Consider the following 27,575-nt stretch of genomic DNA (forward strand, 5'->3'; position numbering starts at 1 on the left):
TGTAAAAGGTCTGGTTATGCCCCCATAGGACAAAAGGGGTTGGTAACCAGGCACCCTTGCCACCCCCAACCCACTGTAAAAGGTCTGCTTACGGCCTCGTCGGACAAAAGGGGCAGGGATCCAGGCCCCCTTGCCACCCCCACCCCACTGTAAAAGGTCTGCTTTCGCCCCCGTCGGACTGGAGGGGCAGGTGCCCAGGCCCTCTTGTCACCCCCACCCCACTGTAAAAGGTCTGCTTTCCTCCCCGTTGGATAGGAGGGGCACCTGCCCAGGCCCCCTTGCCACCCCCACCCCACTGTGAAAGATTTGCTTACGCCCCCGTTGGACAAGAAGGGCAGGTGCCCAGGCCCCCTTGCCACCCCCCACCCCACTGTAAAAGGTCTGCTTTCGCCCCCGTCGGACTGGAGGGGCAGGTGCCCAGGCCCCCTTGCCGCACCCACCTCACTGTAAAAGGTCTGCTTACGCCCCATTTGGACAGGAGGGGCAGGTCCCCAGGCCCCCTTGCCACCCCCACCCCACTGTAAAAGGTCTGCTTTCGCCCTCTTCGGACAGAAGGGGCAGGTGCCCAGGCACCCTTGCCACCCCCACCCCACTGTAAAAGGTCTGCTTATGCCCCATTTGGACAGGAGGGGCAGGTGCCCAGGCACCCTTGCCACCCCCCACCCCACTGTAAAAGGTCTGCTTATGCCCCATTTGGACAGGAGGGGCAGGTCCCCAGGCCCCCTTGCCACCCCCACCCCATTGTAAAAGGTCTGCTTTCGCCCTCTTCGGACAGTAGGGGCAGGTGCCCAGGCCCCCTTGCCGCACCCACCTCACTGTAAAAGGTCTGCTTACGCCCCATTTGGACAGGAGGGGCAGGTCCCCAGGCCCCCTTGCCACCCCCACCCCACTGTAAAAGGTCTGCTTTCGCCCTCTTCGGACAGAAGGGGCAGGTGCCCAGGCACCCTTGCCACCCCCACCCCCACTGTAAAAGGTCTGCTTATGCCCCATTTGGACAGGAGGGGCAGGTGCCCAGGCACCCTTGCCACCCCCACCCCACTGTAAAAGGTCTGCTTATGCCCCATTTGTACAGGAGGGGCAGGTCCCCAGGCCCCCTTGCCACCCCCACCCCACTGTAAAAGGTCTGCTTTCGCCCTCTTCGGACAGAAGGGGCAGGTGCCCAGGCACCCTTGCCACCCCCACCCCACTGTAAAAGGTCTGCTTATGCCCCATTTGGACAGGAGGGGCAGGTGCCCAGGCACCCTTGCCACCCCCACCCCACTGTAAAAGGTCTGCTTATGCCCCATTTGGACAGGAGGGGCAGGTCCCCAGGCCCCCTTGCCACCCCCACCCCATTGTAAAAGGTCTGCTTTCGCCCTCTTCGGACAGTAGGGGCAGGTGCCCAGGCACCCTTGCCACCCCCACCCCACTGTAAAAGGTCTGCTTATGCCCCATTTGGACAGGAGGGGCAGGTGCCGAAGCCCCCTTGCCGCCCCCACCTCACTGTAAAAGGTCTGCTTTCGCCCCCGTCGGACAGGAGGGGCAGGTGCCCAGGCCCTCTTGCCACCCCCACCCCACTGTAAAAGGTCTGCTTTCGCCCTCGTCGGACAGGAGGGGCAGGTGCCCAGGCCCTCTTGCCACCCCCACCCCACTGTAAAAGGTCTGCTTACGCCCCCATAGGACAAAAGGGGTTGGTGACCAGGCACCCTTGCCACCCCCACACCACTGTAAAAGGTCTGCTTACACCCCCTTCGGCCAGGAGGGGCTGGTGCCCAGGCACCCTTGCCACCCCCACCCCACTGTAAAAGGTCTGCTTTCGCCCCCGTCGGACAGAAGGGGCAGGTACTCAGGCCCCCTTGCCACCCCCACCCCACTGTAAAAGGTCTGCTTTCGCCCCCGTCGGACAGGAGGGGCAGGTGCCCAGGCCCTCTTGCCACCCCCACCCCACTGTAAAAGGTCTGCTTTCGCCCTCGTCGGACAGGAGGGGCAGGTGCCCAGGCCCTCTTGCCACCCCCACCCCACTGTAAAAGGTCTGCTTACGCCCCCATAGGACAAAAGGGGTTGGTGACCAGGCACCCTTGCCACCCCCACACCACTGTAAAAGGTCTGCTTACACCCCCTTCGGCCAGGAGGGGCTGGTGCCCAGGCACCCTTGCCACCCCCACCCCACTGTAAAAGGTCTGCTTTCGCCCCCGTCGGACAGAAGGGGCAGGTACTCAGGCCCCCTTGCCACCCCCACCCCACTGTAAAAGGTCTGCTTTCGCCCCCGTCGGACAGAAGGGGCAGGTACTCAGGCCCCCTTGCCACCCCCACCCCACTGTAAAAGGTCTGCTTTCGCCCCCGTCGGACAGGAGGGGCAGGTGCCCAGGCACCCTTGCCACCCCACCCCACTGTAAAAGGTCTGCTTTCGCCCTCGTCGGACAGGAGGGGCAGGTGCCCAGGCCCTCTTGTCACCCCCACCCCTCTGTAAAATGTCTGCTTACACCCCCTTCCGCCAGGAGGGGCTGGTGCCCAGGCACCCTTGCCACCCCCACCCCACTGTGAAAGATTTGCTTACGCCCCCGTTGGACAAGAAGGGCAGGTGCCCAGGCCCTCTTGCCACCCCCACCCCACTGTAAAAGGTCTGCTTACCTCCCCGTTGGATAGGAGGGGCACCTGCCCAGGCCCCCTTGCCACCCCTACCCCACTGTAAAAGGTCTGCTTTCGCCCTCGTCGGACAGGAGGGGCAGGTGCCCAGGCCCTCTTGTCACCCCCACCCCTCTGTAAAATGTCTGCTTACACCCCCTTCCGCCAGGAGGGGCTGGTGCCCAGGCACCCTTGCCACCCCCACCCCACTGTGAAAGATTTGCTTACGCCCCCGTTGGACAAGAAGGGCAGGTGCCCAGGCCCTCTTGCCACCCCCCACCCCACTGTAAAAGGTCTGCTTACCTCCCCGTTGGATAGGAGGGGCACCTGCCCAGGCCCCCTTGCCACCCCTACCCCACTGTAAAAGGTCTGCTTTCGCCCCCGTCGGACTGGAGGGGCAGGTGCCCAGGCCCCCTTGCCACCCCCACCCCACTGTAAAAGGTCTGCTTTCGCCCCCGTCGGAGTGGAGGGGCAGGTGCCCAGGCCCCCTTGCCACCCCCACCCCACTGTAAAAGGTCTGCTTTCGCCCCCGTCGGACTGGAGGGGCAGGTGCCCAGGCCCCCTTGCCACCCCCACCCCACTGTAAAAGGTCTGCTTTCGCCCCCGTCGGACTGGAGGGGCAGGTGCCCAGGCCCCCTTGCCACCCCCACCCCACTGTAAAAGGTCTGCTTTCGCCCCCGTCGGAGTGGAGGGGCAGGTGCCCAGGCCCCCTTGCCACCCCCACCCCACTGTAAAAGGTCTGCTTTCGCCCCCGTCGGACTGGAGGGGCAGGTGCCCAGGCCCCCTTGCCACCCCCACCCCACTGTAAAAGGTCTGCTTTCGCCCCCGTCGGACTGGAGGGGCAGGTGCCCAGGCCCCCTTGCCACCCCCACCCCACTGTAAAAGGTCTGCTTTCCGCCCCCGTCGGACTGGAGGGGCAGGTGCCCAGGCCCCCTTGCCGCCCCCACCCCACTGTAAAAGGTCTGCTTACGCCCCCATAGGACAAAAGGGGTTGGTGACCAGGCACCCTTGCCACCCCCACCCCACTGTGAAAGATTTGCTTACGCCCCCGTTGGACAAGAAGGGCAGGTGCCCAGGCCCCCTTGCCACCCCCACCCCACTGTAAAAGGTCTGCTTTCGCCCCCGTCGGACTGGAGGGGCAGGTGCCCAGGCCCCCTTGCCACCCCCACCCCACTGTAAAAGGTCTGCTTTCGCCCCCGTCGGACTGGAGGGGCAGGTGCCCAGGCCCCCTTGCCACCCCCACCCCACTGTAAAAGGTCTGCTTTCGCCCCCGTCGGACTAGAGGGGCAGGTGCCCAGGCCCCCTTGCCACCCCCACCCCACTGTAAAAGGTCTGCTTTCGCCCTCTTCGGACAGGAGGGGCAGGTGCCCAGGCACCCTTGCCACCCCCCACCCCACTGTAAAAGGTCTGCTTTCGCCCCCGTCGGACAGGAGGGGCAGGTGCCCAGGCCCTCTTGTCACCCCCACCCCACTGTAAAAGGTCTGCTTACCTCCCCGTTGGATAGGAGGGGCACCTGCCCAGGCCCCCCTGCCACCCCCACCCCACTGTAAAAGGTCTGCTTTCGCCCTCTTCGGCCAGGAGGGGCTGGTGCCCAGGTCCCCCTTGCCACCCCCACCCCACTGTAAAAGGTCTGCTTACGCCCCCATAGGACAAAAGGGGTTGGTGACCAGGCACCCTTGCCACCCCCACCCCACTGTAAAAGGTCTGCTTACGCCCCCATAGGACAAAAGGGGTTGGTGACCAGGCACCCTTGCCATCCCCACCCCACTGTGAAAGATTTGCTTACGCCCCCGTTGGACAAGAAGGGCAGGTGCCCAGGCCCTCTTGCCACCCCCACCCCACTGTAAAAGGTCTGCTTACCTCCCCGTTGGATAGGAGGGGCACCTGCCCAGGCCCCCTTGCCACCCCTACCCCACTGTAAAAGGTCTGCTTTCGCCCCCGTCGGACTGGAGGGGCAGGTGCCCAGGTCCTCTTGTCACCCCCACCCCACTGTAAAAGGTCTGCTTACCTCCCCGTTGGATAGGAGGGGCACCTGCCCAGGCCCCCTTGCCACCCCTACCCCACTGTAAAAGGTCTGCTTTCGCCCCCGTCGGAGTGGAGGGGTAGGTGCCCAGGCCCCCTTGCCACACCCACCCCACTGTAAAAGGTCTGCTTTCGCCCCCGTCGGACTGGAGGGGCAGGTGCCCAGGCCCCCTTGCCACCCCCACCCCACTGTAAAAGGTCTGCTTTCGCCCCCGTCGGACTGGAGGGGCAGATGCCCAGGCCCCCTTGCCGCCCCCACCTCACTGTAAAAGGTCTGCTTACGCCCCATTTGGACAGGAGGGGCAGGTCCCCAGGCCCCCTTGCCACCCCCACCCCACTGTAAAAGGTCTGCTTATGCCCCATTTGGACAGGAGGGGCAGGTGCCCAGGCACCCTTGCCACCCCCACCCCACTGTAAAAGGTCTGCTTATGCCCCATTTGGACAGGAGGGGCAGGTCCCCAGGCCCCCTTGCCACCCCCACCCCACTGTAAAAGGTCTGCTTTCGCCCTCTTCGGACAGGAGGGGCAGGTTCCCAGGCACCCTTGCCACCCCCACCCCACTGTAAAAGGTCTGCTTATGCCCCATTTGGACAGGAGGGGCAGGTGCCCAGGCCCCCTTGCCGCCCCTACCTCACTGTAAAAGGTCTGCTTTCGCCCCCGTCGGACAGGAGGGGCAGGTGCCCAGGCACCCTTCCCACCCCCACCCCACTGTAAAAGGTCTGCTTACACCCCCTTCGGCCAGGAGGGGCTGGTGCCCAGGCACCCTTCCCACCCCCACCCCACTGTAAAAGGTCTGCTTACGCCCGCATAGGACAAAAGGGGTTGGTGACCAGGCACCCTTGCCACCCCCACCCCACTGTGAAAGATTTGCTTACGCCCCCGTTGGACAAGAAGGGCAGGTGCCCAGGCCCCCTTGCCACCCCCACCCCACTGTAAAAGGTCTGCTTTCGCCCCCGTCGGAGTGGAGGGGCAGGTGCCCAGGCCCCCTTGCCACCCCCACCCCACTGTTAAAGGTCTGCTTTCGCCCCCGTCGGAGTGGAGGGGCAGGTGCCCAGGCCCCCTTGCCACCCCCACCCCACTGTAAAAGGTCTGCTTTCGCCCCCGTCGGACTAGAGGGGCAGGTGCCCAGGCCCCCTTGCCACCCCCACCCCACTGTAAAAGGTCTGCTTTCGCCCCCGTCGGACTGGAGGGGCAGGTGCCCAGGCCACCTTGCCGCCCCCACCTCACTGTAAATGGTCTGCTTACGCCCCATTTGGACAGGAGGGGCAGGTCCCCAGACCCCCTTGCCACCCCCACCCCACTGTAAAAGGTCTGCTTTCGCCCTCTTCGGACAGGAGGGGCAGGTGCCCAGGCACCCTTGCCACCCCCACCCCCACTGTAAAAGGTCTGCTTATGCCCCATTTGGACAGGAGGGGCAGGTCCCCAGGCCCCCTTGCCACCCCCACCCCACTGTAAAAGGTCTGCTTTCGCCCTCTTCGGACAGGAGGGGCAGGTGCCCAGGCACCCTTGCCACCCCCACCCCACTGTAAAAGGTCTGCTAATGCCCCATTTGGACAGGAGGGGCAGGTGCCCAGGCCCTCTTGTCACCCCCACCCCACTGTAAAAGGTCTGCTTACCTCCCCGTTGGATAGGAGGGGCACCTGCCCAGGCCCCCCCTGCCACCCCCACACCACTGTAAAAGGTCTGCTTACACCCCCTTCTGCCAGGAGGGGCTGGTGCCCAGGCACCCTTGCCACCCCCACCCCACTGTAAAAGGTCTGCTTTCGCCCTCGTCGGACAGGAGGGGCAGGTGCCCAGGCCCTCTTGTCACCCCCCACCCCTCTGTAAAATGTCTGCTTACACCCCCTTCCGCCAGGAGGGGCTGGTGCCCAGGCACCCTTGCCACCCCCACCCCACTGTAAAAGGTCTGCTTTCGCCCTCGTCGGACAGGAGGGGCAGGTGCCCAGGCCCTCTTGTCACCCCCACCCCACTGTAAAAGGTCTGCTTACTCCCCATTTGGACAGCAGGGGCAGGTCCCCACGCACCCTTGCCATCCCCACCCCACTGTAAAAGGTCTGCTTACGCCCCATTTGGACAGGAGGGGCAGGTCCCCAGGCCCCCTTGCCACCCCCACCCCACTGTAAAAGGTCTGCTTATGCCCCATTTGGACAGGAGGGGCAGGTGCCCAGGCCCCCTTGCCGCCCCTACCTCACTGTAAAAGGTCTGCTTTCGCCCCCGTCGGACAGGAGGGGCAGGTGCCCAGGCCCTCTTGTCACCCCCACACCACTGTAAAAGGTCTGCTTTCGCCCCCGTCGGAGTGGAGGGGCAGGTGCCCAGGCCCCCTTGCCGCCCCCACCTCACTGTAAAAGGTCTGCTTACGCCCCATTTGGACAGGAGGGGCAGGTGCCTAGGCACCCTTGCCACCCCCACCCCACTGTAAAAGGTCTGCTTATGCCCCATTTGGACAGGAGGGGCAGGTGCCCAGGCCCCCTTGCCGCCCCCTACCTCACTGTAAAAGGTCTACTTACGCCCTCGTCGGACTGGAGGGGCAGGTGCCCAGGCCCCCTTGCCACCCCCCACCCCACTGTAAAAGGTCTGCTTTTACCCCCGTCAGACTGGAGGGGCAGGTGCGCAGGCCCTCTTGTCGCCCCCACCCCACTGTAAAAGGTCTGCTTACCTCCCCGTTGGATAGGAGGGGCACCTGCCCAGGCCCCCTTGCCACCCCCACCCCACTGTAAAAGGTCTGCTTACACCCCCATCGGACCGGAGGGGCAGGTGCCCAGGCACCCTTGTCACCCCTACCCCACTGTAAAAGGTCTGCTTACGCCCCCGTCGGACTAAAGGGGCAGGTGCCCAGGCCCCCTTGCCACCCCCACCCCACTGTAAAAGGTCTGCTTTCGCCCCCGTCGGACAGGAGGGGCAGGTGCCCAGGCCCTCTTGCCACCCCCACCCCTCTGTAAAAGGTCTGCTTTCGCCCCCGTCGGACTGGATGGGCATGAGTCCAGGCACCCTTGCCACCCCCACCCCACTGTGAAAGGTCTGCTGTCGCCCCGGTCGGACAGGAGGGGCAGGTGCCCAGGCCCCCTTGCCACCCCCACCCCACTGTGAAAGGTCTGCTGTCGCCCCGGTCGGACAGGAGGGGCAGGTGCCCAGGCCCCCTTGCCACCCCCCACCCCACTGTAAAAGGTCTGCTTTTACCCCCGTCAGACTGGAGGGGCAGGTGCCCAGGCCCCCTTGCCACCCCCACCCCCACTGTAAAAGGTCTGCTTTCGCCCCCGTCGGACAGGAGGGGCAGGTGCCCAGGCCCTCTTGCCACCCCCACCCCTCTGTAAAAGGTCTGCTTTCGCCCCCGTCGGACTGGATGGGCATGAGTCCAGGCACCCTTGCCACCCCCACCCCACTGTGAAAGGTCTGCTGTCGCCCCGGTCGGACAGGAGGGGCAGGTGCCCAGGCCCCCTTGCCACCCCCACCCCACTGTGAAAGGTCTGCTGTCGCCCCGGTCGGACAGGAGGGGCAGGTGCCCAGGCCCCCTTGCCACCCCCACCCCACTGTAAAAGGTCTGCTTACGCCCCATTTGGACAGCAGTGGCAGGTCCCCACGCACCCTTGCCACCCCCACCCCACTGTAAAAGGTCTGCTTACGCCCCATTTGAACAGGAGGGGCAGGTCCCCAGGCCCCCTTGCCACCCCCACCCCACTGTAAAAGGTCTGGTTTCGCCCCCGTCGAACTGCATGGGCAGTTACCCAGACCCTCTTGCCACCCCCCACCCCACTGTAAAAGGTCTACTTACGCCCTCGTCGGACTGGAGGGGCAGGTGCCCAGGCCCCCTTGCCACCCCCACCCCACTATGAAATGTCTGCTTACACCCCCGTCGGACCGGAGGGGCAGGTGCCCAGGCACCCTTGTCACCCCTACCCCACTGTAAAAGGTCTGCTTACGCCCCCGTCGGACTAAAGGGGCAGGTGCCCAGGCCCCCTTGCCACCCCCACCCCACTGTAAAAGGTCTGCTTTCGCCCCCGTCGGACAGGAGGGGCAGGTGCCCAGGCCCTCTTGCCACCCCCACCCCTCTGTAAAAGGTCTGCTTTCGCCCCCGTCGGACTGGATGGGCATGAGTCCAGACACCCTTGCCACCCCCACCCCACTGTGAAAGGTCTGCTGTCGCCCCGGTCGGACAGGAGGGGCAGGTGCCCAGGCCCCCTTGCCACCCCCACCCCACTGTGAAAGGTCTGCTGTCGCCCCGGTCGGACAGGAGGGGCAGGTGCCCAGGCCCCCTTGCCACCCCGCACCCCACTATGAAAGGTCTGCTTACGCCCCCATCGGACTGGAGGGGCAGATACCCAGGCCCCCTTGCCACCCCCACCCCCCTGTAATAGGTCTGCTTACGCCCCCGTCGGAGAGGAGGGGCAGGTATCCAGGCCCCCTTGCCAACCCCACCCCCCTGTAATAGGTCTGCTTACTCGTCCTCCGTCGGAGAGGAGGGGCAGGTACCCAGGCCCCCTTGCCACCCCCACCCCCCTGTAATAGGTCTGCTTACTCGTCCTCCGTCGGAGAGGAGGGGCAGGTACCCAGGCCCCCTTGCCACCCTGCACCCCACTGTGAAAGGTCTGCTTACGCCCCCGTTAGACAGGAGGGGCAGGTTCCCAGACCCCCTTGCCATCCCCACCCCTCTGTGAAAGGTCTGCTTTATTGGCAGATTAATCACGCCTCTGATAGGAGACTCCGTATAAAGACGTTGTACTGACAGCTGCCTGCAGAGTGAACCAGCTTAACCAGGTTTTTGAAGCGACTGAGAATCAGCAAAGTCAGGATATAATGCAAGACAAGAAAGTCATTTCATATCATACCGAACGGCTGCTATATGAACAGCATTTAGTTTCTTTCTGGTAATTGGTTGCCGCCATGACACGCAGATATCCAAAGTCTCCTAAATACTGTTTTGTTAATTTTTTATTTCATTGAATATTTCCTGCACATCTCATTAATATACTGAGGAGAGCTGGATAAAAGAAACTGTACTGGAAGGTAAACTTCTGAGGCCTTATTGGCATTGTCGGTTATATCTGATACTTAGGAAATCAATTATATTCAAATGTTTTGTCTATGTTTCTTACACACAGATGCTGCTCAGGAAAGAAAAGTAATTATTTAAAAAAGTAGTTATTTAAGCCTAGTAATTCTGAAGTTGCGGTTGTTTTATGCATTTGTGGCGCGTCTGTGAATGTGCAGCGCGTTTGTAAAATGTGGTTCGCACGTGTTGTCATTTTGATGAAAGTGTTTTCGAATTTGGGCAGCGTCTATGATTTTGCAGTGTGTCTGCAAATGCGTTATGAACTGAATAATATGCTTTGTTGCTTTGCAATGTGTTTTTCTATTAGACGTGAGTTTCTTATGTTGTATTTCATTGGGCTTTCTCGGCCACCGTACAAACCTGTCTGCAAAGCTGACATGTATTCATAAGATGAATGCCAGTAAATCAGACCGGCTGGAAGTACACAAGTGTTCATCAGTTTTATTACTTGGACATGTTTAAAATGGTCTTGTAATTCGGTAAATTGTACAGTTATTTACTTGAGTAATATAAAAAACATATAGATAAATTAAAACATACACACAACACAAAGATAAGACTGGAAATCACGGAAAATGTGTACAATACAGTTACATAATATATATAACGATAAAAACCCAAAAATGAAGAGGAATTAAACACAGTGCAAATATCTTTGGAGCTTCAAATGACTTTGTGGCGATAAAAGGACACAGAGAAAAGGCAGAGTATTGGGTTCAAGTAGGAGGGGCCGGGCAGCGTGGGATCGGCGACGGCACATTCCGGTCACTTCTTCCGCTGGAACACGTTGGCCAGCATGGCGCCCGAAGTCGTCAGCTGACCCACCTTACTGAGAAACTTGGTCTTTGTGTCTTCGCTCACGAGGCTGGCAGCTATCGACATGGACCTGGATACAGCAGCCAAGGGGCATGGTTTGGTGGGTGCAGAGCGAGAGCTGACCAAAGTGACCAGATAATAATCAAGCGAGGGGCTGGTCGGCACCGCCCACGCCGTGGTGTGAGGGGAGCTACGGCGGTAAGCGAGGGGCTGGTTGGCACCGCCCACGCCGTGGTGTGAGGGGAGCTACAGCGGTAAGCGAGGGGCTGGTCGGCACCGCCCACGCCGTGGTGTGAGGGGAGCTACAGCGGTAAGCGAGGGGCTGGTCGGCACCGCCCACGCCGTGGTGTGAGGGGAGCTACAGCGGTAAGCGAGGGGCTGGTTGGCACCGCCCACGCCGCGGTGTGAGGGGAGCTATGGCGGTAAGCGAGGGGCTGGTTGGCACCGCCCACACCGAGGTGTGAGGGGAGCTATGGCAGTAAGCGAGGGGCTGGTCGGCACCGCCCACGCCGTGGTGTGAGGGGAGCTACGGCGGTAAGCGAGGGGCTGGTCGGCACCGCCCACGCCGTGGTGTGAGGGGAGCTACGGCGGTAAGCGAGGGGCTGGTCGGCACCGCCCACGCCGTGGTGTGAGGGGAGCTACGGCGGTAAGCGAGGGGCTGGTCGGCACCGCCCACGCCGTGGTGTGAGGGGAGCTACGGCGGTAAGCGAGGGGCTGGTCGGCACCGCCCACGCCGTGGTGTGAGGGGAGCTACAGCGGTAAGCGAGGGGCTGGTCGGCACCGCCCACGCCGTGGTGTGAGGGGAGCTACGGCGGTAAGCGAGGGGCTGGTCGGCACCGCCCACGCCGTGGTGTGAGGGGAGCTACAGCGGTAAGCGAGGGGCTGGTCGGCACCGCCCACGCCGTGGTGTGAGGGGAGCTATGGCGGTAAGTGAGGGGCTGGTCGGCACCGCCCACGCCGTGGTGTGAGGGGAGCTACAGCGGTAAGCGAGGGGCTGGTTGGCACCGCCCACGCCGTGGTGTGAGGGGAGCTACAGCGGTAAGCGAGGGGCTGGTTGGCACCGCCCACGCCATGGTGTGAGGGGAGCTACAGCGGTAAGCGAGGGGCTGGTTGGCACCGCCCACGCCGTGGTGTGAGGGGAGCTACAGCGGTAAGCGAGGGGCTGGTTGGCACCGCCCACGCCGTGGTGTGAGGGGAGCTACAGCGGTAAGCGAGGGGCTGGTTGGCACCGCCCACGCCATGGTGTGAGGGGAGCTATGGCGGTAAACGAGGGGCTGGTCGGCACCGCCCACGCCGTGGTGTGAGGGGAGCTATGGCGGTAAGTGAGGGGCTGGTCGGCACCGCCCACGCCGTGGTGTGAGGGGAGCTACAGCGGTAAGCAGATGGTTCAGTTGGCTCTTACCCCTGTGGCTCCTGTGAGTTCCTGTTCTCCACTTTCTGCTCACATTCCTTAATCATGGAGCTCAGGATATCCTGCGGAAAAACCACACAGAAAAGTGAGATCCCGCCTGCTCTGTTTGCCTTCAGTGTTGGGTATTGTGAGGTTTCCCAGCGCTGGGACGGTCTAACAAACCTCATATTCAGAAGAGAACTGCTCCATGTCAACTCTTAAGCATCTCAGCCCTGGGAGGAAGTGATTCACCAGCACGTCTTCGGAGATAACTGTGCGTCTGCAGTTATGGGGTCCTCCAGCTAGACCTGCTGTCCACCCACTGCTGTCTGTCAACCCCCCCCCCCCCCCCCCTCCCCAATAAAGGGTGGCGGGCTGCCTTTTTAAACGCCCATTAAAGTAGCTATGAGAACAGGCGCTAACCTGACCCAAATGCAGGGACCTCGGAGCTGACAGGTGTATATGGATTGGGGGGTCTGGGGAGAGTTTGGTTGCAGCTTTGCTGCACAGTCAGCCCTCCCCAGCCCCAGCGGTTAGGCTCTGAGTTCATGTTTACCATGAAATTAGGTGTCCACATGGAGGGTTTGTCTTCTCCACTTTCAGGGCATATTCACACGCTTCAAAGCTGTACGTGACGAGAGAAACTCCAGGCCTGTTTTTTGTCGTTTGGTTACGGCAACTTGGATGAAGTTAAAGCCTGAAACTTTCGTCTCCTCAGTAAGAGGCAGCTTAGCAAAATGGGCAACGGCAGCTAGAATATCCCACGTTAACATTAAACCGATTGAGAGGCGCTGTAAAAGCTGAGCTATTCGGTACTGGGCCAGGCGACCTTTGACCCCCGGGGTTCTGAAGGATACAGCAGCAGGAGAGGGCGCTGTAGGCCTCGAACAGCTGCATGGCGATGTCCATCCGCTTGGCCTCGGCCGTCTGCCCATTGTTGCCCAGTGCCAGCTTGTGCAGGTGAGGGAGCACGACTGAAACACAGAGCTGGGTTTGCGTGTGTGTGTGTGACGGTCGCTGAGGCCCAGTGACCACAGACACACAAAACGCGCAAGGAAGACAAGGCCTCCAGTTTACTAGCACAGAACAGCAAAGCCATAATTCGCGATGAACCATGACACACTGAACGGTTCCCTGAAGAGAAGTTGCTGTGTCATATCTCTGGCTTGAAATGGCCAGAAACTCACACTCGTCTCTGAAGCGAGGCTCAGCGTTGGGACCGACCCTCCCGAACGTCCGGATGATCTCAATGTGCAGGGAATGCTGGTCCTGGTACTGCGGGTCCTCCAGGAAGGACGCCAGCTGCATCTTCACTCTCTCCAGAAGCTTAAATCGCAAGTACGTGACACATTATCCTTCAGGCGTACACACACTGGGAGATATCCACTGGTCTGCACTGGTCTTCATGCAGTTTGACATGCAATTAAATCTCCAAATTAAAGGTCTGGATGACTGAAGTGACACGGTACCTCTTTCTGGGTCACGGTCTCCATTATGGTACCAAACGCCGGTATCGTCGATATCCTAACCGAGCTGGAACACAAGCAGAAACGGACCCACTGACAATCTGAGGCCAAGAGTCTCCACTAATTCAATATGTAGACAGACAGAGAAGGTAGATGGTGACTGTGTGCGGCGGTAAGTAGTGGCAGGCATGAGTGGGACACACATCCGCGCGGATGGCGGCAGAGGGACGGCACAGACACGGAGGACATGGACACGGACAGAGCGGAAGTCTCACGTCTGCATTGACTCACAATTCCGGGTCACTGCACAAGGTAATTAGCGCTGGAGCTACCCGCTTGTCAATTAAGGCCTCGCTCATGCCCCTGAGAATCACCTGCAACCGGTCAAAATGCAAAAGAGAGACGAATGGGTGAGCGGGTGGGACGGGACGGGGGTCTGGGGGGGCGGAGAGGGCAGCGTGCCTGAGGGCGAGTCTGGAGCCTAATCATGCGATGAATCGAGCACGTGGGGGCAGCGAGGATCTCAGCCTGAGGTCGATGTTAGCATGGATTAGCTTAGCATAGCCTCCTCCCTGCCTCGGCTTCCCAGGAATAGCGGGACCCGCAGGCGGCGGCAGATCCTTTGTTCACCGGCACTCAAAGGGTCCAAACAGAGCAATGCGGCCATACGAGGGGGCAAATACTCTCGCATTTCCGGGTAAACATGACCACCCTGAATAGACGTGATAATTACCCAAAAGCAGCCTCTGAATACGGGGCTGTGTTTCCCGTTTGGTATGGAGATGACAGCTGCTCTGGGTTCACGTGGTCAGCAAGCATCCATCCCGGATTAAGTTACAGCTGACACGTTAGCACGTTAGCGTTAGCCGCTTCTCACTGCCATGAGCTCCTCGCACGGAGAGTGAGGCACTTCCTGGAAAGCCATGGACCAAGGTGGGGAGGGTAGGCTGGGAGGAACGAGGCAGGAGTGGACTTACATTTCAGGATCATCAGAGAGCGCGATAAGGGCTGGGGCAACCCTCTGAGCTATTAGACTCTCACTGACCCCCTTCACCAACAGCTGATTGGTCAGATCAGGGTGATGTCACACGGTGTGCATGGAAAGAGCAAGCACGGCACCATGGCGATGCGGAGAGAGAGGGACAAAAATAATAACAATAAAATAAATAACCATCCAAACAGGAAACAAAAGAGGAATAAAGAAATGATATCAATAATGAGGTGAAAATGGACACGTCCCACACATCACAGGCAAAAGTAACAAGCAATGCAAAATCTGAGAGATCAAGCAAGAACAAATTTATGTGAGACCACTGATGTGGGGGTGTTGATTCCTTAAGTGGCACTTTTGGACATTGATTTGATGATGTTTGGGGGGGGGGATGCTTTCAGATTCAATAAGGCAGGCAGGCAGGCAAGCAAATCCAACACAGTGACATAGTATTACAGCGCAGTACAGTATTACAGTGACATAGTATTATAGTGTTTTCTGCACAGTACAGTAACAGTAAAAGGTTATGCTTTTCTCTGCAGTTCCTCCTGAAGGAAGGACAGCTCTCCTTTGGCCTTAATCTCTGCTTTCTACACTCCTACTCTCATAATTCTGACCACTGTTACTGCCACACCTGACGCCTCGTCTCGCAGCATCCGCCCACTTACCTCGAACATGCGGGCTGCAGTGCAGCGCACGAGGGCGGAGGTGTGCACCACGCCGTACCAAAGCACCGTCAGCAACAGCTCGTGGTACGCTGGGTTGGCGCTTTGGGGGGGACAGGCATATTCTGTTATACGTTATGGTCCGAGCGGCACTGGAATCGCCCAGGCCGATCACCCTCCAGTGAGGGAGTGTCTTCACAAGGCCGACTGACACCAGGGGGTAGAGTATTTTTAAGGAGCGTAATAGAGAGGCGAGGCCGTATCCCCAGGGTGGGGATAGCTAACACGACCTTTGTTATCAGAAGGTGCTGGTGAAACATGACCCACCCCCCCATCTGTGCTGTAAATTAACGGCATGATGTCAGAACCGTAATCAAACACACACCCCCAGAAAGCACCAGAAACATAGAGCACGGAACCCTGGGGGGCCAGTCCTGCCCTGAGCCCACCCCCAGCCCCGCCCCTGCCACACCCCCAGCCCCTCCCCCTGCTTCACCAAATGCCCTGACACACCCACTACCTCGGCCCCGCCCCTGTCGCTCCCCCAGCCCCGCCCCCTGCTTCACCAAATGCCCTGACACGCCCACTACCTCGGCCCCGCCCCTGTCGCTCCCCCCAGCCCCGCCCCCTGCTTCACCAAATGCCCTGACACGCCCACTACGTCGGCCCCGCCCCCGCCTGCTCACCCCAGCTCCATGAAGGCCGCCTTCAGGCTGTCCAGAGGAGCATGGGACAGAGACAGGCTCATCATGACGTCCTCCAGGAAGGCCACCAGCAGCTTGCGGTCCTCCTCCTGTAGGGGTCATTGGGGAGGTGATTCAGGTGAGGGGCCACGCACACTCTCAGCCGTCACTGCTCCACCAGCCGCTCCTTACCTGGTTGTAGCATGTCAGCACCCCGGTGGCGTAGATGGGCACGGTACCCTTCGTCAAAACATCATTCCCATCCGTGGCATCTGCCGTTACCGCGGAGACATGACAAAGACGAGAGCATACGTCATGGCGCCTGACAGCAGCCACGTCCTGCCAGCTCTTCCTCATAAAAGCAGGCAGGAGCGTCTGCAGCACATAAGCGATCATGCAGCTTCACGCACCCACACTCTCCTCAGACAGCCGGAGGATTTCCTGGAACTGTGGCTTCACCTGGAAGGAAAATATAACAGGACTTAACAAGGTGATTATACCCAGAGAGCAGACTGCAGCAGAGGTCAAATAGCCGGGGTCAAATCCCCAAACGTACACTGGCCTTAACACCTTGAACCGGACACTTGATACCACACTGCAGCAGAGGTCAAACAGCTGGGGTCAAATCCCCAAACGTACACTGGCCTTAACACCTTGAACCGGACACTTGATACCACACTGCAGCAGAGGTCAAACAGCCGGGGTCAAATCCCCAAACGTACACTGGCCTTAACACCTTGAACCGGACACTTGATACCACACTGCAGCAGAGGTCAAACAGCCGGGGTCAAATCCCCAAACGTACACTGGCATTAACACCTTAAACCGGACACTTGATACCACACTGCAGCAGAGGTCAAACAGCCGGGGTCAAATCCCCAAACGTACACTGGCCTTAACACCTTAAACCGGACACTTGATACCATACTGCAGCAGAGGTCAAACAGCCGGGGTCAAATCCCCAAACGTACACTGGCCTTAACACCTTGAACCAGACACTTGATACCACTCACCTTCGTGTTTGTGAAGATCTTTCCAAACGTCCGGCACAGCCTCCAGAAAAGCCTGGAGAACTCGTGCACACAGGCTGCGGAGCTGACGTTGATCTGACCCACTATTCCGATGAGATGGGGTAACCTGGGGGAGCAGTAGCACCATCTCACCGAGCGTAACGCTCTGCATGTGGGGGCTGGATTTACTCACCTGTAAACCTATCAAGGCTAAGCTTTAACGTCCATCTGGATCTTAAAAGAACTCTATTTGAAATGGAGTTATGGAGAATTTTTTGGGGATTTATAACGAAATGTATTTAAGGACCATCACAAAATACAATTGAAAGTTACAATTACAAACTACAACAATTACAATTAAAAATAGCTGAATTACATAAAAAATCTATACAACCAACAGGCTTAGATGAATTCAGAAGCCCAGTGTAGATGCTTCTTCATGGTTAATTTGGGGGGGGGACACTTACAGCTGGTTGACCACCCAGAGCAGGCTGCCCCAGCCCATGGTTCCCTCATGCTCCAGCTGCCGGTCATACAGCTGCAGCAGCACCGCCAAGCGCTCGCGGCTGCCAACGATCGTGGCCACGTCCTGGAGCATGGAGGCTGGGCGCGGGAACCGTGTCACTGGAGGCGAGGGAGGTGGGAGGGGACAGAGGGTGAGTGTGTGTGTGTGTGTGTGTGTGTGTGTGTGAGTGTGTGTGTGTGTGTGTGTGTGTGTTAGGGTCCGGCGTCGTCCCCAGAGACACAATGACCCTGACCTGTCTCCACTGACTAAAAGGCTTCAGTATAGCTCTTTGTTATCTGACCATCCTTGTAAAAACAGGGTCCTCACCCTCGATGGGCGGGGTGCTGTCCTGCAGCTCCACCTGGCCGCTGAAGGGGGCGCTCTGGAGCACCAAGGCAAACAGTGGGGAGATAAGGGACTGCAGGCCAGACAGGAGCAGGTGGAGCTTGTGTTCGTCAGGGCCACGGTCGCTCTCCTGCATGGGGGAGGGGGGGGGTGATGAGTTACCATGGCGATAATGACCATGGTGACCGTGCCCACCACACGGCTTACCTTCAGCAGGCCCTCGACGCGCTTCAGCAGGCTGGGCAGGAGCTGGCTCTGCAGGACACCCAGCTCTGTGGTCCAGGCTGCGAAGGCTGGAATGAAGACCTGGTGGGTGGCACTGACCACCCGCTCGGATGGGTCGCCCAGTGACAGCAGCATCAGCTCGAAGCCCTGCATCATCAACAGGAACCTCAGGATCAGAGCATATGGGGGGGCAAAGAGGGTGGGGGGGGTTGCCATATACCTGTGAGTACTTGTCGGCATCGTGGATGTAGCCCATAATGATGCCCAGGCTCTTCACCACGGCTTCCCGCACCAGGTGGGCCTTGTCCTCTGCCAGCATCTGCTGCAGCATGGAGAGCACCAGCGAACTGCGGATCTCCTTCTGCGAGGGAGGGAGAGCGGCAGGGAGGCACGGGGGGGCGTTACAGAGGTGACGGCATTGACTGTAAGGTCAAGCTGGAGACAGTCTGTCACAAACACAGAGAGGTAACAGGGTCTTCTGGGGTTACAGCAAGGTGGCGCCAGTGAGCAGGTGGGGGCGTGTCTTACGGGCAGATAGGGGGCCAGGGCTCCGCAGGACTCGGCGACCAGCAGGCGGCGCTCCAGATACTTGTGGTTGATCTGGGGGGGATGAAGGGGGAGCGGGAGGTCAATTCCCAGACGGACAGTTTGGCAACCGAGCACGGCATAACCAAACACACTGCAACTGAACACAGCACAACACGGCATAACCAAACACACTGCAACTGAACACAGCACAACACGGCATAACCAAACACACTGCAACTGAACACAGCACAACACGGCATAACCAAACACACTGCAACTGAACACAGCACAACACGGCATAACCAAACACACTGCAACTGAACACAGCACAACACGGCATAACCAAACACACTGCAACTGAACACAGCACAACACGGCATAACCAAACACACTGCAACTGAACACAGCACAACACGGCATAACCAAACACACTGCAACTGAACACAGCACAACACGGCATAACAAAACACACTGCAACTGAACACAGCACAACACGGCATAACCAAACACACTGCAACTGAACACAGCACAACACGGCATAACCAAACACACTGCAACTGAACACAGCACAACACGGCATAACCAAACACACTGCAACTGAACACAGCACAACACGGCATAACCAAACACACTGCAACTGAACACAGCACAACACGGCATAACCAAACACACTGCAACTGAACACAGCACAACACGGCATAACCAAACACACTGCAACTGAACACAGCACAACACGGCATAACCAAACACACTGCAACTGAACACAGCACAACACGGCATAACCAAACACCAAACACACTGCAACTGAACACAGCACAACACGGTATAACCAAACACACTGCAACTGAACACAGCACAACACGGCATAAACAAATACGGCGTCACCAAACATGGCGTTACGGCATGAACGTGAGCGTTACGGCATGATCGTGAGCGTTACGGCATGAACGTGAGCGTTACGGCATGAACGTGAGCGTTACGGCATGAACGTGAGCGTTACGGCATGAACGTGAGCGTTACGGCATGAACGTGAGAGTTACGGTATGAACGTGAGCGTTACGGTATGAACGTGATCATTACGGTATGAACGTGAGCGTTACGGTATGAACGTGAGCGTTACGGCATGAACGTGAGCGTTACGGTATGAACGTGAGCGTTATGGTAAAGATGTGGCTGAACACGTGCGCCAGCCTGCTGCTGCCATGTCGGTTAAAGAGGCTGAAGGTTCATATCAGGAAAAGATGCTTAACGTACTGCATGCATCAAAGATCACATCAGACACATGGAGAGGTGGGGGGGGGGGGGTGTACCTGTTCCCAGCACTGTGGCAGCAGCTCTGCCTCCACCCGCGTGGGGCCCACGTGCCGGGCGAAGGCCACACAGCCCGTCAGGATCATCTGCCTGGGGGGAGGTCAGGATTGGCGCGCCGTTAGCTTACCGTCAGCAGAGGGCAGTACAAGATAAGCTGCCAAACCCAGGGAGGGTCGGGGTTATTTAGTTACCTTTATTTTTATTTTACCAGGAAGTCTAAAATCAAAAATATGAGTAATGGGCTCAGCAATGATATCTGCTGCCACCTTTAAGAGATAAGGATCCCGATTGACTGCAGACTGTTTGTGACCAATGTCTTTCTAAGTTTGACAAACCTGAGCAACTGAAATAGGTATTAAATCAAACAATTCCTGATTTCCATCAGCTGCACTAGTGGCAGAGCATTGAACAGACGCATTTACATTTGAGTCATTAAATACCGACCCAGCAGAGATAAAGTGTTTGTTAAACTAACTAACCATAGTAGCTCTGTTAGTGCACCATTAGCTTACCGTCAGCAGGGGGCAGTGCAGGCCAGGCTGCCAAACCCGAGGAGGGTCAGGGTTTGCACGCCTAACTTACCGTCACCAGGGGGCAGTATAAGCTAAGCCGCCAAAGCCAGGGTTAGTGCATTGTTAGCTTACTGTCACTAGGGGGCAGTGCAGGCTAAGCCATCAAATCAGGGGTCTTCCCACATCCAGGTGAGGGTAGATCCCCTTAACCGTCTTATAAGAATAAACACACAGCCAAAATTAACAAACTGTGGATGTACGAGCTCAGAGGTGACCGACATTTGAGCAAATATTGGCAGACAAATTCTGAGAAAAGCTAATGTGTATAATTTACTTTCTTTAATTTGGAGAGTCACATATACGTCTGTATATATAGTATAAACACACACACACACACACAGCACTGTAGAAAGGCTGTAGGCAGTCAAAGAGAACGACGTTTAAATGATGTTCAAGTTGAAGCAAGGTCTTCTACCCAGCTCACAAAATACCCGTAATGCTTTCAAGTAAAGTCAGGTCAAGTCAAGTCGGTCGTATTGTCATTTCAGCCATACACACAGTATACAGTGAAATGAGATAACGTTCCTCCAGGACCATGGTGCAACACAGAGCAGGACAAAGACAGAGCAACATCACAAGTGCACACAGGACACAAGCATAACAGTACAAATTGACAATACAAGACAACATACAGTGCAAATTAACAGTGGAGTTACTGTATGGTAGCGGCGAGGGTTATTTGTGCAAAAATGCTGTGGTATAGAAGAGTAAAGAACGGAGAACAGAAGAAATTCTTGTTAGTTTTTATTGTGCTGCTGTTCATCTGGATATGTTAACGAGCCAATTCTCAAGCAGCTACCTTAAAAAACACATTTAAAAAAATAAAGCACTTATTACTCGTGAACCACTATTACTGCATTGAAAAACAAGGGCTGGCTTTATTCTTGACAGTCACAAAATGTTAAAAACCGATTTCTAAAAGTATTACTTGCATGGACAAAAATACTTTCACTGTGAAGTTTTTGCACTGCCATAAGTGATTTTATGGTTTGTTTCTTTACTAAAAACAAAGATTTTGTTTAGCCTGGCAACCCTGTTGATGACATTTTTTTAAATTACTGACCTACATTGTATTTGTCTTTAAGCTATTTTTTTATTTTGTGACCTAATAGTCTGATAAGAAGCTTTAAACATTTGCTTTCACTGCCTAAGACTTCTGCACAGTACTGTGTGTGCATGTGACACAGAAGGGCCTGCCTGTCCAGTGAATGCAGCACGTGCTCAAGGTCGCCCCCCTGTGGGTGGCACTCACCTCTGCTCGTCATCGGGCCTCTTAATGAGGTTGAAGAGGATGTGCAGCAGCTGATCACGTTCCTTGGGCTCAGGGTGAAGGCAGGCGGTGCAGAGAATGAGGGGGATCAGCTCCTAGGGCAGGGAGAGCGCTGTCAAGCACAGCAGCCAATCAGAGTGCTGTCAAGCACAGCAGCCAATCAGAGCGCTAGATCAAACGGGGTCTATCAGGGCTTTTCACCGACGCTGAGGGTGCAAGGCACAACCGGCCAATTGGGGGTTAAAAAGGAGAGGAAGTGAACTGAGTGAAGATTCTTAGAGACTCAACTTCAAATAAATCTAATTTTAGTCTAAATTTCACAAACCAGTTGCATTCCACCACTTTAAAATTAGTGGTCAGGGTGAGTCAGCATGAACCGTGACATCATTTCTGGGTAAATAGGCTGGTTCAGACCTCATGTACAGACTGACCTCTTTATGCTTAAATGATGCCCAGAGGTATTCATGGCCAAATGAAGCCTCCTAAACCATTTGCTGTATTGTCTGACACCACTAGAAGGTTCTCCTGGTGAACTTTGGGACATGCTTTGTGCGCTTTTATGAATAGAGAGCAAGATCTAGCGGGGTCAGAAAATAAAGAAAATGCTTCATGAGACTTCATTTGGCCAACCCAGTACTACTTAGAGGTAATGCTGACAGAGCACCTCCTGTCTGCAGCTTCTTGTACTGCCCCTTCCTATGTCCGCACCGGTGGTGTAAGAAAATGTGGCAGAAATTATGAAGAGTGGAAAAAAACCCATGTGAGACAATGAGACAGCGATACGCCCATTTTACGTTTGCAGATTCAGAGGGACCACAGCGACGAAGATGCCCCAGCTTCCCCCGGAACCGAGGCTCACACCAAGATTGCTGGAGAGCCTGACGGGAGGCAGGTGTCAGCGATGGCAGACAGTGCCCAGGCCACACACGCTTAATGGCAGGCATCTGTCACCAGGCCACCTCCAGGACGTGGCCGTCGGGATCAGACAGACCCTCAGCTAGCGGAACTGACCAAGAACACGGCGGCCTTTTCCTGACAACCTCAACTCCCAGAGGCAGTGAAAAGCATCCCGAGCAATGCAGCCTTCTGGAGGCAAGTTTTAAAGGAAGCCTTTGATCAAACACTTCACATTCCATTTAATCACTTTCCTTTTGCATAACTTTTCTAGTTGCAAAACAATTTCTGCATTGCTGTCTATAAATGGCCAAAAATGAATAGTTATGCTTTTAAAATACCGATGTAGCATCAGTGTCTTTGGACAACTTCTTGAGAGCTTAGTTAAGTTAATCTCAAAGCTTTTGTAAATGAAACATAAATATGATTTATGTGGCCTAACCATCCTGGACTCACCTACATTTCATGAATGTCTCCCCAGACACTTGTTCATAACTGGTTTGGCCTCCAGACCCTCATTTCTATGGGATCACAGTCCAATATTTTTAAACTATGTACCAAATATGGACGTATAAAATGCAGGGGGGACGGGGGGGGCACAGCGGATACATTTCCCAAGAGGGGGTGAGCAGGTGGAGAAAAAAATAATTTGAGCAGACCCTCCACAACCCCCCAGCTGAGATAGTGCTCATCCTACCTGCAAGGTTAACCAAGGCCAGCACATGCACAGACGGTACAGCGCTGGACAAACCTAGCAAATAAAATGACGCTTTTGCCGTAAGTATAGGATTTCACCATATCGGAGAACAACACCTACAGTAACACACCCTTAGTCTGCGCCATCTGAGAGCTGTTTCTATAAGGCTATGAACGCATTCCAGCTTGTAGCAAACAGATGATTCACATCTCAAAACAAACCTTATGAGAATAACCAGAGCCGGGGGGGGGGGGGAAAGGCTATGAACCATGTGACTCCAGGCACTAAAACATTCATTTTCGTGTCTACCTGCCGGCGTAATGTACGTGTCACAGAGAGCCCACGTAGGTGTGTGACTCGCCAATGACTAAAAATAACATAGCGTGAGCCATTAGATTGCAGAATTTACACACTGCAAGGGAACAAAATTGACAACAAAATGTAAATGCTGGTCCGGAGGTGAGTAGGGCCTCTGCTGATTCACTGCGACACAGGCACAAAGGGGACGGCCAGGGCAGAATTCACACACGCCTGAGCTATGGCACGCTCTCACCATCGGATTCTGCAAGCAGATTCTAACTGCCGCAGCCAGATTACCCCCTGAACAAAGAACAGTTATGCTCCACACACAGGCAGCCTCTCCTACAGCCCAGGGAGACACGACCATTTATTACAGAAAACCAGTGATGGGAAAAATGATGCTTCATGAAAGATTTGCTGTATTTTGTGAGCCCACTAGATGGTGCTCTTGGCTTTGTACCCCTTTTTTGAACAGAGACCACCATCTAATGGGGTCAGAATATTCAGCTAATGTTTCATAAAGCTTCATTTTGCCCATCACTAGGGAAAACCAATCATTGGCTATTAATAGCAGGTTTAGTCTGGTATTTAGTTCAAAGCTGGGGGGATTTACATTTTTCATGTTAGGTCTCGATACCTTCAACACAGCCGAACAAAACCTGGCAAAAGCCGACAGGTAGGCTAGCGGTGGTACGAAAGACGAGCCAGACTTGCCAGCTAGGGGGCAGTAAAGCAGCCAACTGAGAAGAGCGGAGGGGGAGGGGCGGTGGTGTTTGCGGACGTGTTCGCACTCACCTGGCACAGGTGCACAACCATTCTCTAGGAGCAGAGACGCATGCACAAAAGTGGGAAAATGGCGGAAAGTAAAAGACACAAAATGGAGTCAAAATGAGTACAGGCGACAATCAGTGTCGAATGCAATGCAGATTCCAAATGGCAGACATTAATGCAATGACATACGAGGACACGCCCCTCACACACCCCCGAGCACGCTCCGTACCTCTCTCTTGGCGAGCAGCACGTTGGGCACGATGTGGGGCAGGCAACGACCCAACATGAGCAGGAGACTCTCCTCGCTGTCTGCGATGCGGGACACCTGTCAGAGGCATCATTCATGCAGAATTCAATTAACAGTCTGATCAAGTCAAGGAACATCATCACAATCAGAATCTTTGGTGAGCCTGAGGGGGCATAAACAGTATATTAGTTGCAGTATATCAGTTCATGAGTAGTTAACTCTTAGTTAATATATTAGTTACCCACAAACTAAGTCTTAGAAACAAATTACCTATTATTTATTTAGCAGCAAGTCATCAAACTCAATTTGACATAAAATGTAGTTAACCATCACTTTATAGTGTACATAATCATTATCTAACCAATAAGCAGGTCCACTCATCTAAAAAACTCACCACTAATTATATATTAGTTCTGTAAATTAATGTACTTATACATTGATCTTATGTTAGTTCATCATTAATGATTCGGTATCGAAGCTATCTATTCTGAAGAAGCATCATCGTAACTCAAATGGTCTAAGCAAAACAGTCTAAGCCAAATGGTCTAAGCGAAACAGCCCAAGCAAAATGGTCTAAGCAAAACAGTCTGAGCCAAATGGTCTAAGCAAAACAATCTGAGCCAAATGGTCTAAGCGAAACAACCCAAGCCAAATGGTCTAAGCGAAACAGCCCAAGCAAAATGGTCTAAGTGAAACAGCTCAAACAAAATTGTCTAAGCGAAACGATCAAAGCCAAATGGTCTAAGCGAAACGGTCTGAGCCAAATAGTCTTAGCAAAACGGTCTGAGCCAAATGGTCTAAGCGAAACAGGCCAAGCAAAATGGTCTAAACGAAACGATCAAAGCCAAATGGTCTAAGCGAAACGGTCTGAGCCAAATAGTCTAAGCAAAACGGTCTGAGGCAAATGTTCTATGGAAAACAGCTCAAGCAAAATGCTCTAAGCGAAACAGCCCGAGCCAAATGGTCTAAGCGAAACAGCCCAAGCAAAATGGTCTAAGCGAAACAGCCCAAACCAAATGGTCTAAGCGAAACAGCCAGAGCCAAATGGTCTAAGCGAAACAGTCTGAGCCAAATAGTCTAAGCAAAACAGTCTGAGCCAAATGGTCTAAGCAAAACAGCTCAAACAAAATGGTGTAAGTGAAACGATCAAAGCCAAATGGTCTAAGCGAAACGGTCTGAGCCAAATGGTCTAAGCCAAACGGTCTGAGGCAAATGTTCTATGGAAAACAGCTCAAGCAAAATGCTCTAAGCAAAACAGCCCGAGCCAAATGGTCAATGGTAAATGGACTGCATTTATATAGCGCTTTTCTACTCCTACGAGTACTCAAAGCGCTTTACATTTCATGCCTCACATTCACCCATCCACACACCGGTGGCGGAGGCTGCCATGCAAGGTGCCAACCTGCTCACCGGGAGCAATTTGGGGTTCAGTGTCTTGCTCAAGGACACTTTGATGGGGTCAGGAGGAACCAGGGCTCGAACCTGCAACCCTCCAGTTGCTGAACGAAAGCACTACCTCCTCTGCCACCATCTTCACCATCTTCCATGGTCTAAGTGAAACAGCCAGAGCCAAATGGTCTAAGCGAAACAGTCTGAGCCAAATGGTCTAAGCAAAACAGCTCAAACAAAATGGTCTAAGTGAAACGATCAAAGCCAAATGGTCTAAGCGAAACGGTCTGAGCCAAATGGTCTAAGCGAAACAGTCTGAGCCAAATAGTCTAAGCAAAACAGCCCAAGCAAAATGGTCTAAGCGAAACAGCCCAAGCAAAATGGTCTAAGGAAAATGGCCTGACCCCTGGACCATTTGAGCCGTGGCCTTTTGTGTTGTACTATGGATGACAAAGATCTGCAAGTAAAAGGACCTGAAAATTCATTATTTGTTGTAATTTTTGACCATCCTCAGCTGTGCTTTGGCAGGTTTACAAGAAACGAGGAAGAAGATTTCAAGGGAATAAAGCAGGACACTCCATTTCGTCATTTTGCATTAGAGAAACAGCATTACAGGTCAAGGGGTGAAGCACTTCTTCCTCGCCGATACATTTTGTTGGGCTCTTAACGTTCAGCACCATTTTCAGGTCCGTGACTCACCTCAGAACCAAGGCGGCTATCTGCAGACAGTTGACAGAAAGACAAAAGTGCTTGAAGAAACGCAGGAGACAGATTCCTAAAAACAAAAAACACAAACACCCAGTAAGCAGTAGCTTGCAAAAGTACATTGTTAGACAGACAGACAACATTGACTGGGGATGTAAAATTAAGTTTGTTATTGGAGTATTTTCCATTTTCATACCTGTGGCTCCCTCTAATGGCAGAGTAGTGAATGGCAAATAACGAATGATCATGCATGACCATGGGACAAACAGAAAAGGTTCAGGTGTATCCTGAACAGGATAATAGGCCACACCCACTTGGAGACAATTTAGAGATGCCAGTGGGATGAACCAGGAGGACACGGAAGAAACCCACATGACACACGTTCCACACGCACACTGTGAAGACTGGAACCCCAGCGCTGGAGCTGCCACGCCTCCCCATACTGAGTTACTCTCCCAGCAGTGATGTGTATAATGTCCTATTATTTCATGCTTGTGCTCACCTCTTAGGCTGGTCAAATTGTGCGCAGCCTTGACTTGGTGCTTTCTGGGTTTTTAACTTGCCGTGGGGCTGTATGGGCTGGCAGAGCGAGGGGGTGGGTGCTGTGGTAAGCGGGTCCCTGTCCAGCCTGCCCTTTGTCCCGAAGGGGGCACCCGCGGGCATCAGCTCCTCCGGGGGTCCTCTGCTGTCAGCGCAGCACCAGTTCTCTAGGGGGGCCACCATGGAACTCTGATCCGATCTGAGATTGCCCCCCTCCACCTCCTCCGTGGAGACGCTCTTCTTCAGGCTCTGGATATCACTGGAGATTTCGAGAGGTACAGTTGTGTTCAAAATTATTCAAGCCCCAATGCTGTAAAGGGTTTTAGGGAATTCAGTGTACATTTGTAATTGTGTTCAGAATTAAATCTTACAAGGACCTTTTTTTTAAGAACCAAATGCAACTAAAATGACATCAATTGTTTTTGTAAAACGGTATTAAATGTTTTTTTGTGATTTCTTCATTGACACAATTATTCAACCCCTTAAAGACTACCACTCTTAAAAACAGAGGTTCATTCAAGTGTTTTCGATCAGGTATTGAAAACACCTGTGGATTTCAACGAGCAGCAATCAAGCATAATAA

At 55.2% G+C, this 27,575-nt stretch overlaps 1 protein-coding gene across 2 annotated transcripts in view; it reads right to left on the bottom strand.

Annotated features, from left to right (window-relative positions):
• Positions 1-10,223: 10,223 nt before the first annotated feature.
• The window catches only part of LOC125726909 (RAB11-binding protein RELCH homolog), a 29,675-nt gene continuing 12,323 nt past the window's right edge, over positions 10,224-27,575 (bottom strand). The window contains exons 8-30 of one of the 2 annotated variants that reach the window (XM_049003383.1): positions 26,955-27,251; positions 26,447-26,522; positions 24,341-24,436; positions 24,136-24,159; positions 21,432-21,544; positions 19,607-19,697; positions 18,297-18,368; positions 17,989-18,129; positions 17,751-17,906; positions 17,526-17,673; positions 17,161-17,317; positions 16,697-16,820; positions 16,094-16,142; positions 15,876-15,955; positions 15,687-15,793; positions 15,004-15,103; positions 13,636-13,718; positions 13,348-13,411; positions 13,066-13,204; positions 12,736-12,852; positions 12,062-12,150; positions 11,891-11,961; positions 10,224-10,558 (exon numbers count right to left, since the gene is read on the bottom strand). In XM_049003383.1, the coding sequence (XP_048859340.1) occupies positions 10,438-10,558; positions 11,891-11,961; positions 12,062-12,150; positions 12,736-12,852; positions 13,066-13,204; positions 13,348-13,411; positions 13,636-13,718; positions 15,004-15,103; positions 15,687-15,793; positions 15,876-15,955; positions 16,094-16,142; positions 16,697-16,820; positions 17,161-17,317; positions 17,526-17,673; positions 17,751-17,906; positions 17,989-18,129; positions 18,297-18,368; positions 19,607-19,697; positions 21,432-21,544; positions 24,136-24,159; positions 24,341-24,436; positions 26,447-26,522; positions 26,955-27,251 (2,515 nt within the window). In that variant the 3' untranslated portion in view covers positions 10,224-10,437. Of the gene's footprint in view, positions 10,559-11,890; positions 11,962-12,061; positions 12,151-12,735; positions 12,853-13,065; positions 13,205-13,347; positions 13,412-13,635; positions 13,719-15,003; positions 15,104-15,686; positions 15,794-15,875; positions 15,956-16,093; positions 16,143-16,696; positions 16,821-17,160; positions 17,318-17,525; positions 17,674-17,750; positions 17,916-17,988; positions 18,130-18,296; positions 18,369-19,606; positions 19,698-21,431; positions 21,545-24,135; positions 24,160-24,340; positions 24,437-26,446; positions 26,523-26,954; positions 27,252-27,575 lie in introns of both variants that reach the window. The other variant, XM_049003382.1, reaches the window with a different exon arrangement.

The sequence above is a fragment of the Brienomyrus brachyistius genome, unplaced genomic scaffold (genome assembly GCF_023856365.1).
Source record: "Brienomyrus brachyistius isolate T26 unplaced genomic scaffold, BBRACH_0.4 scaffold79, whole genome shotgun sequence".
Classification (NCBI taxonomy): domain Eukaryota; kingdom Metazoa; phylum Chordata; class Actinopteri; order Osteoglossiformes; family Mormyridae; genus Brienomyrus; species Brienomyrus brachyistius.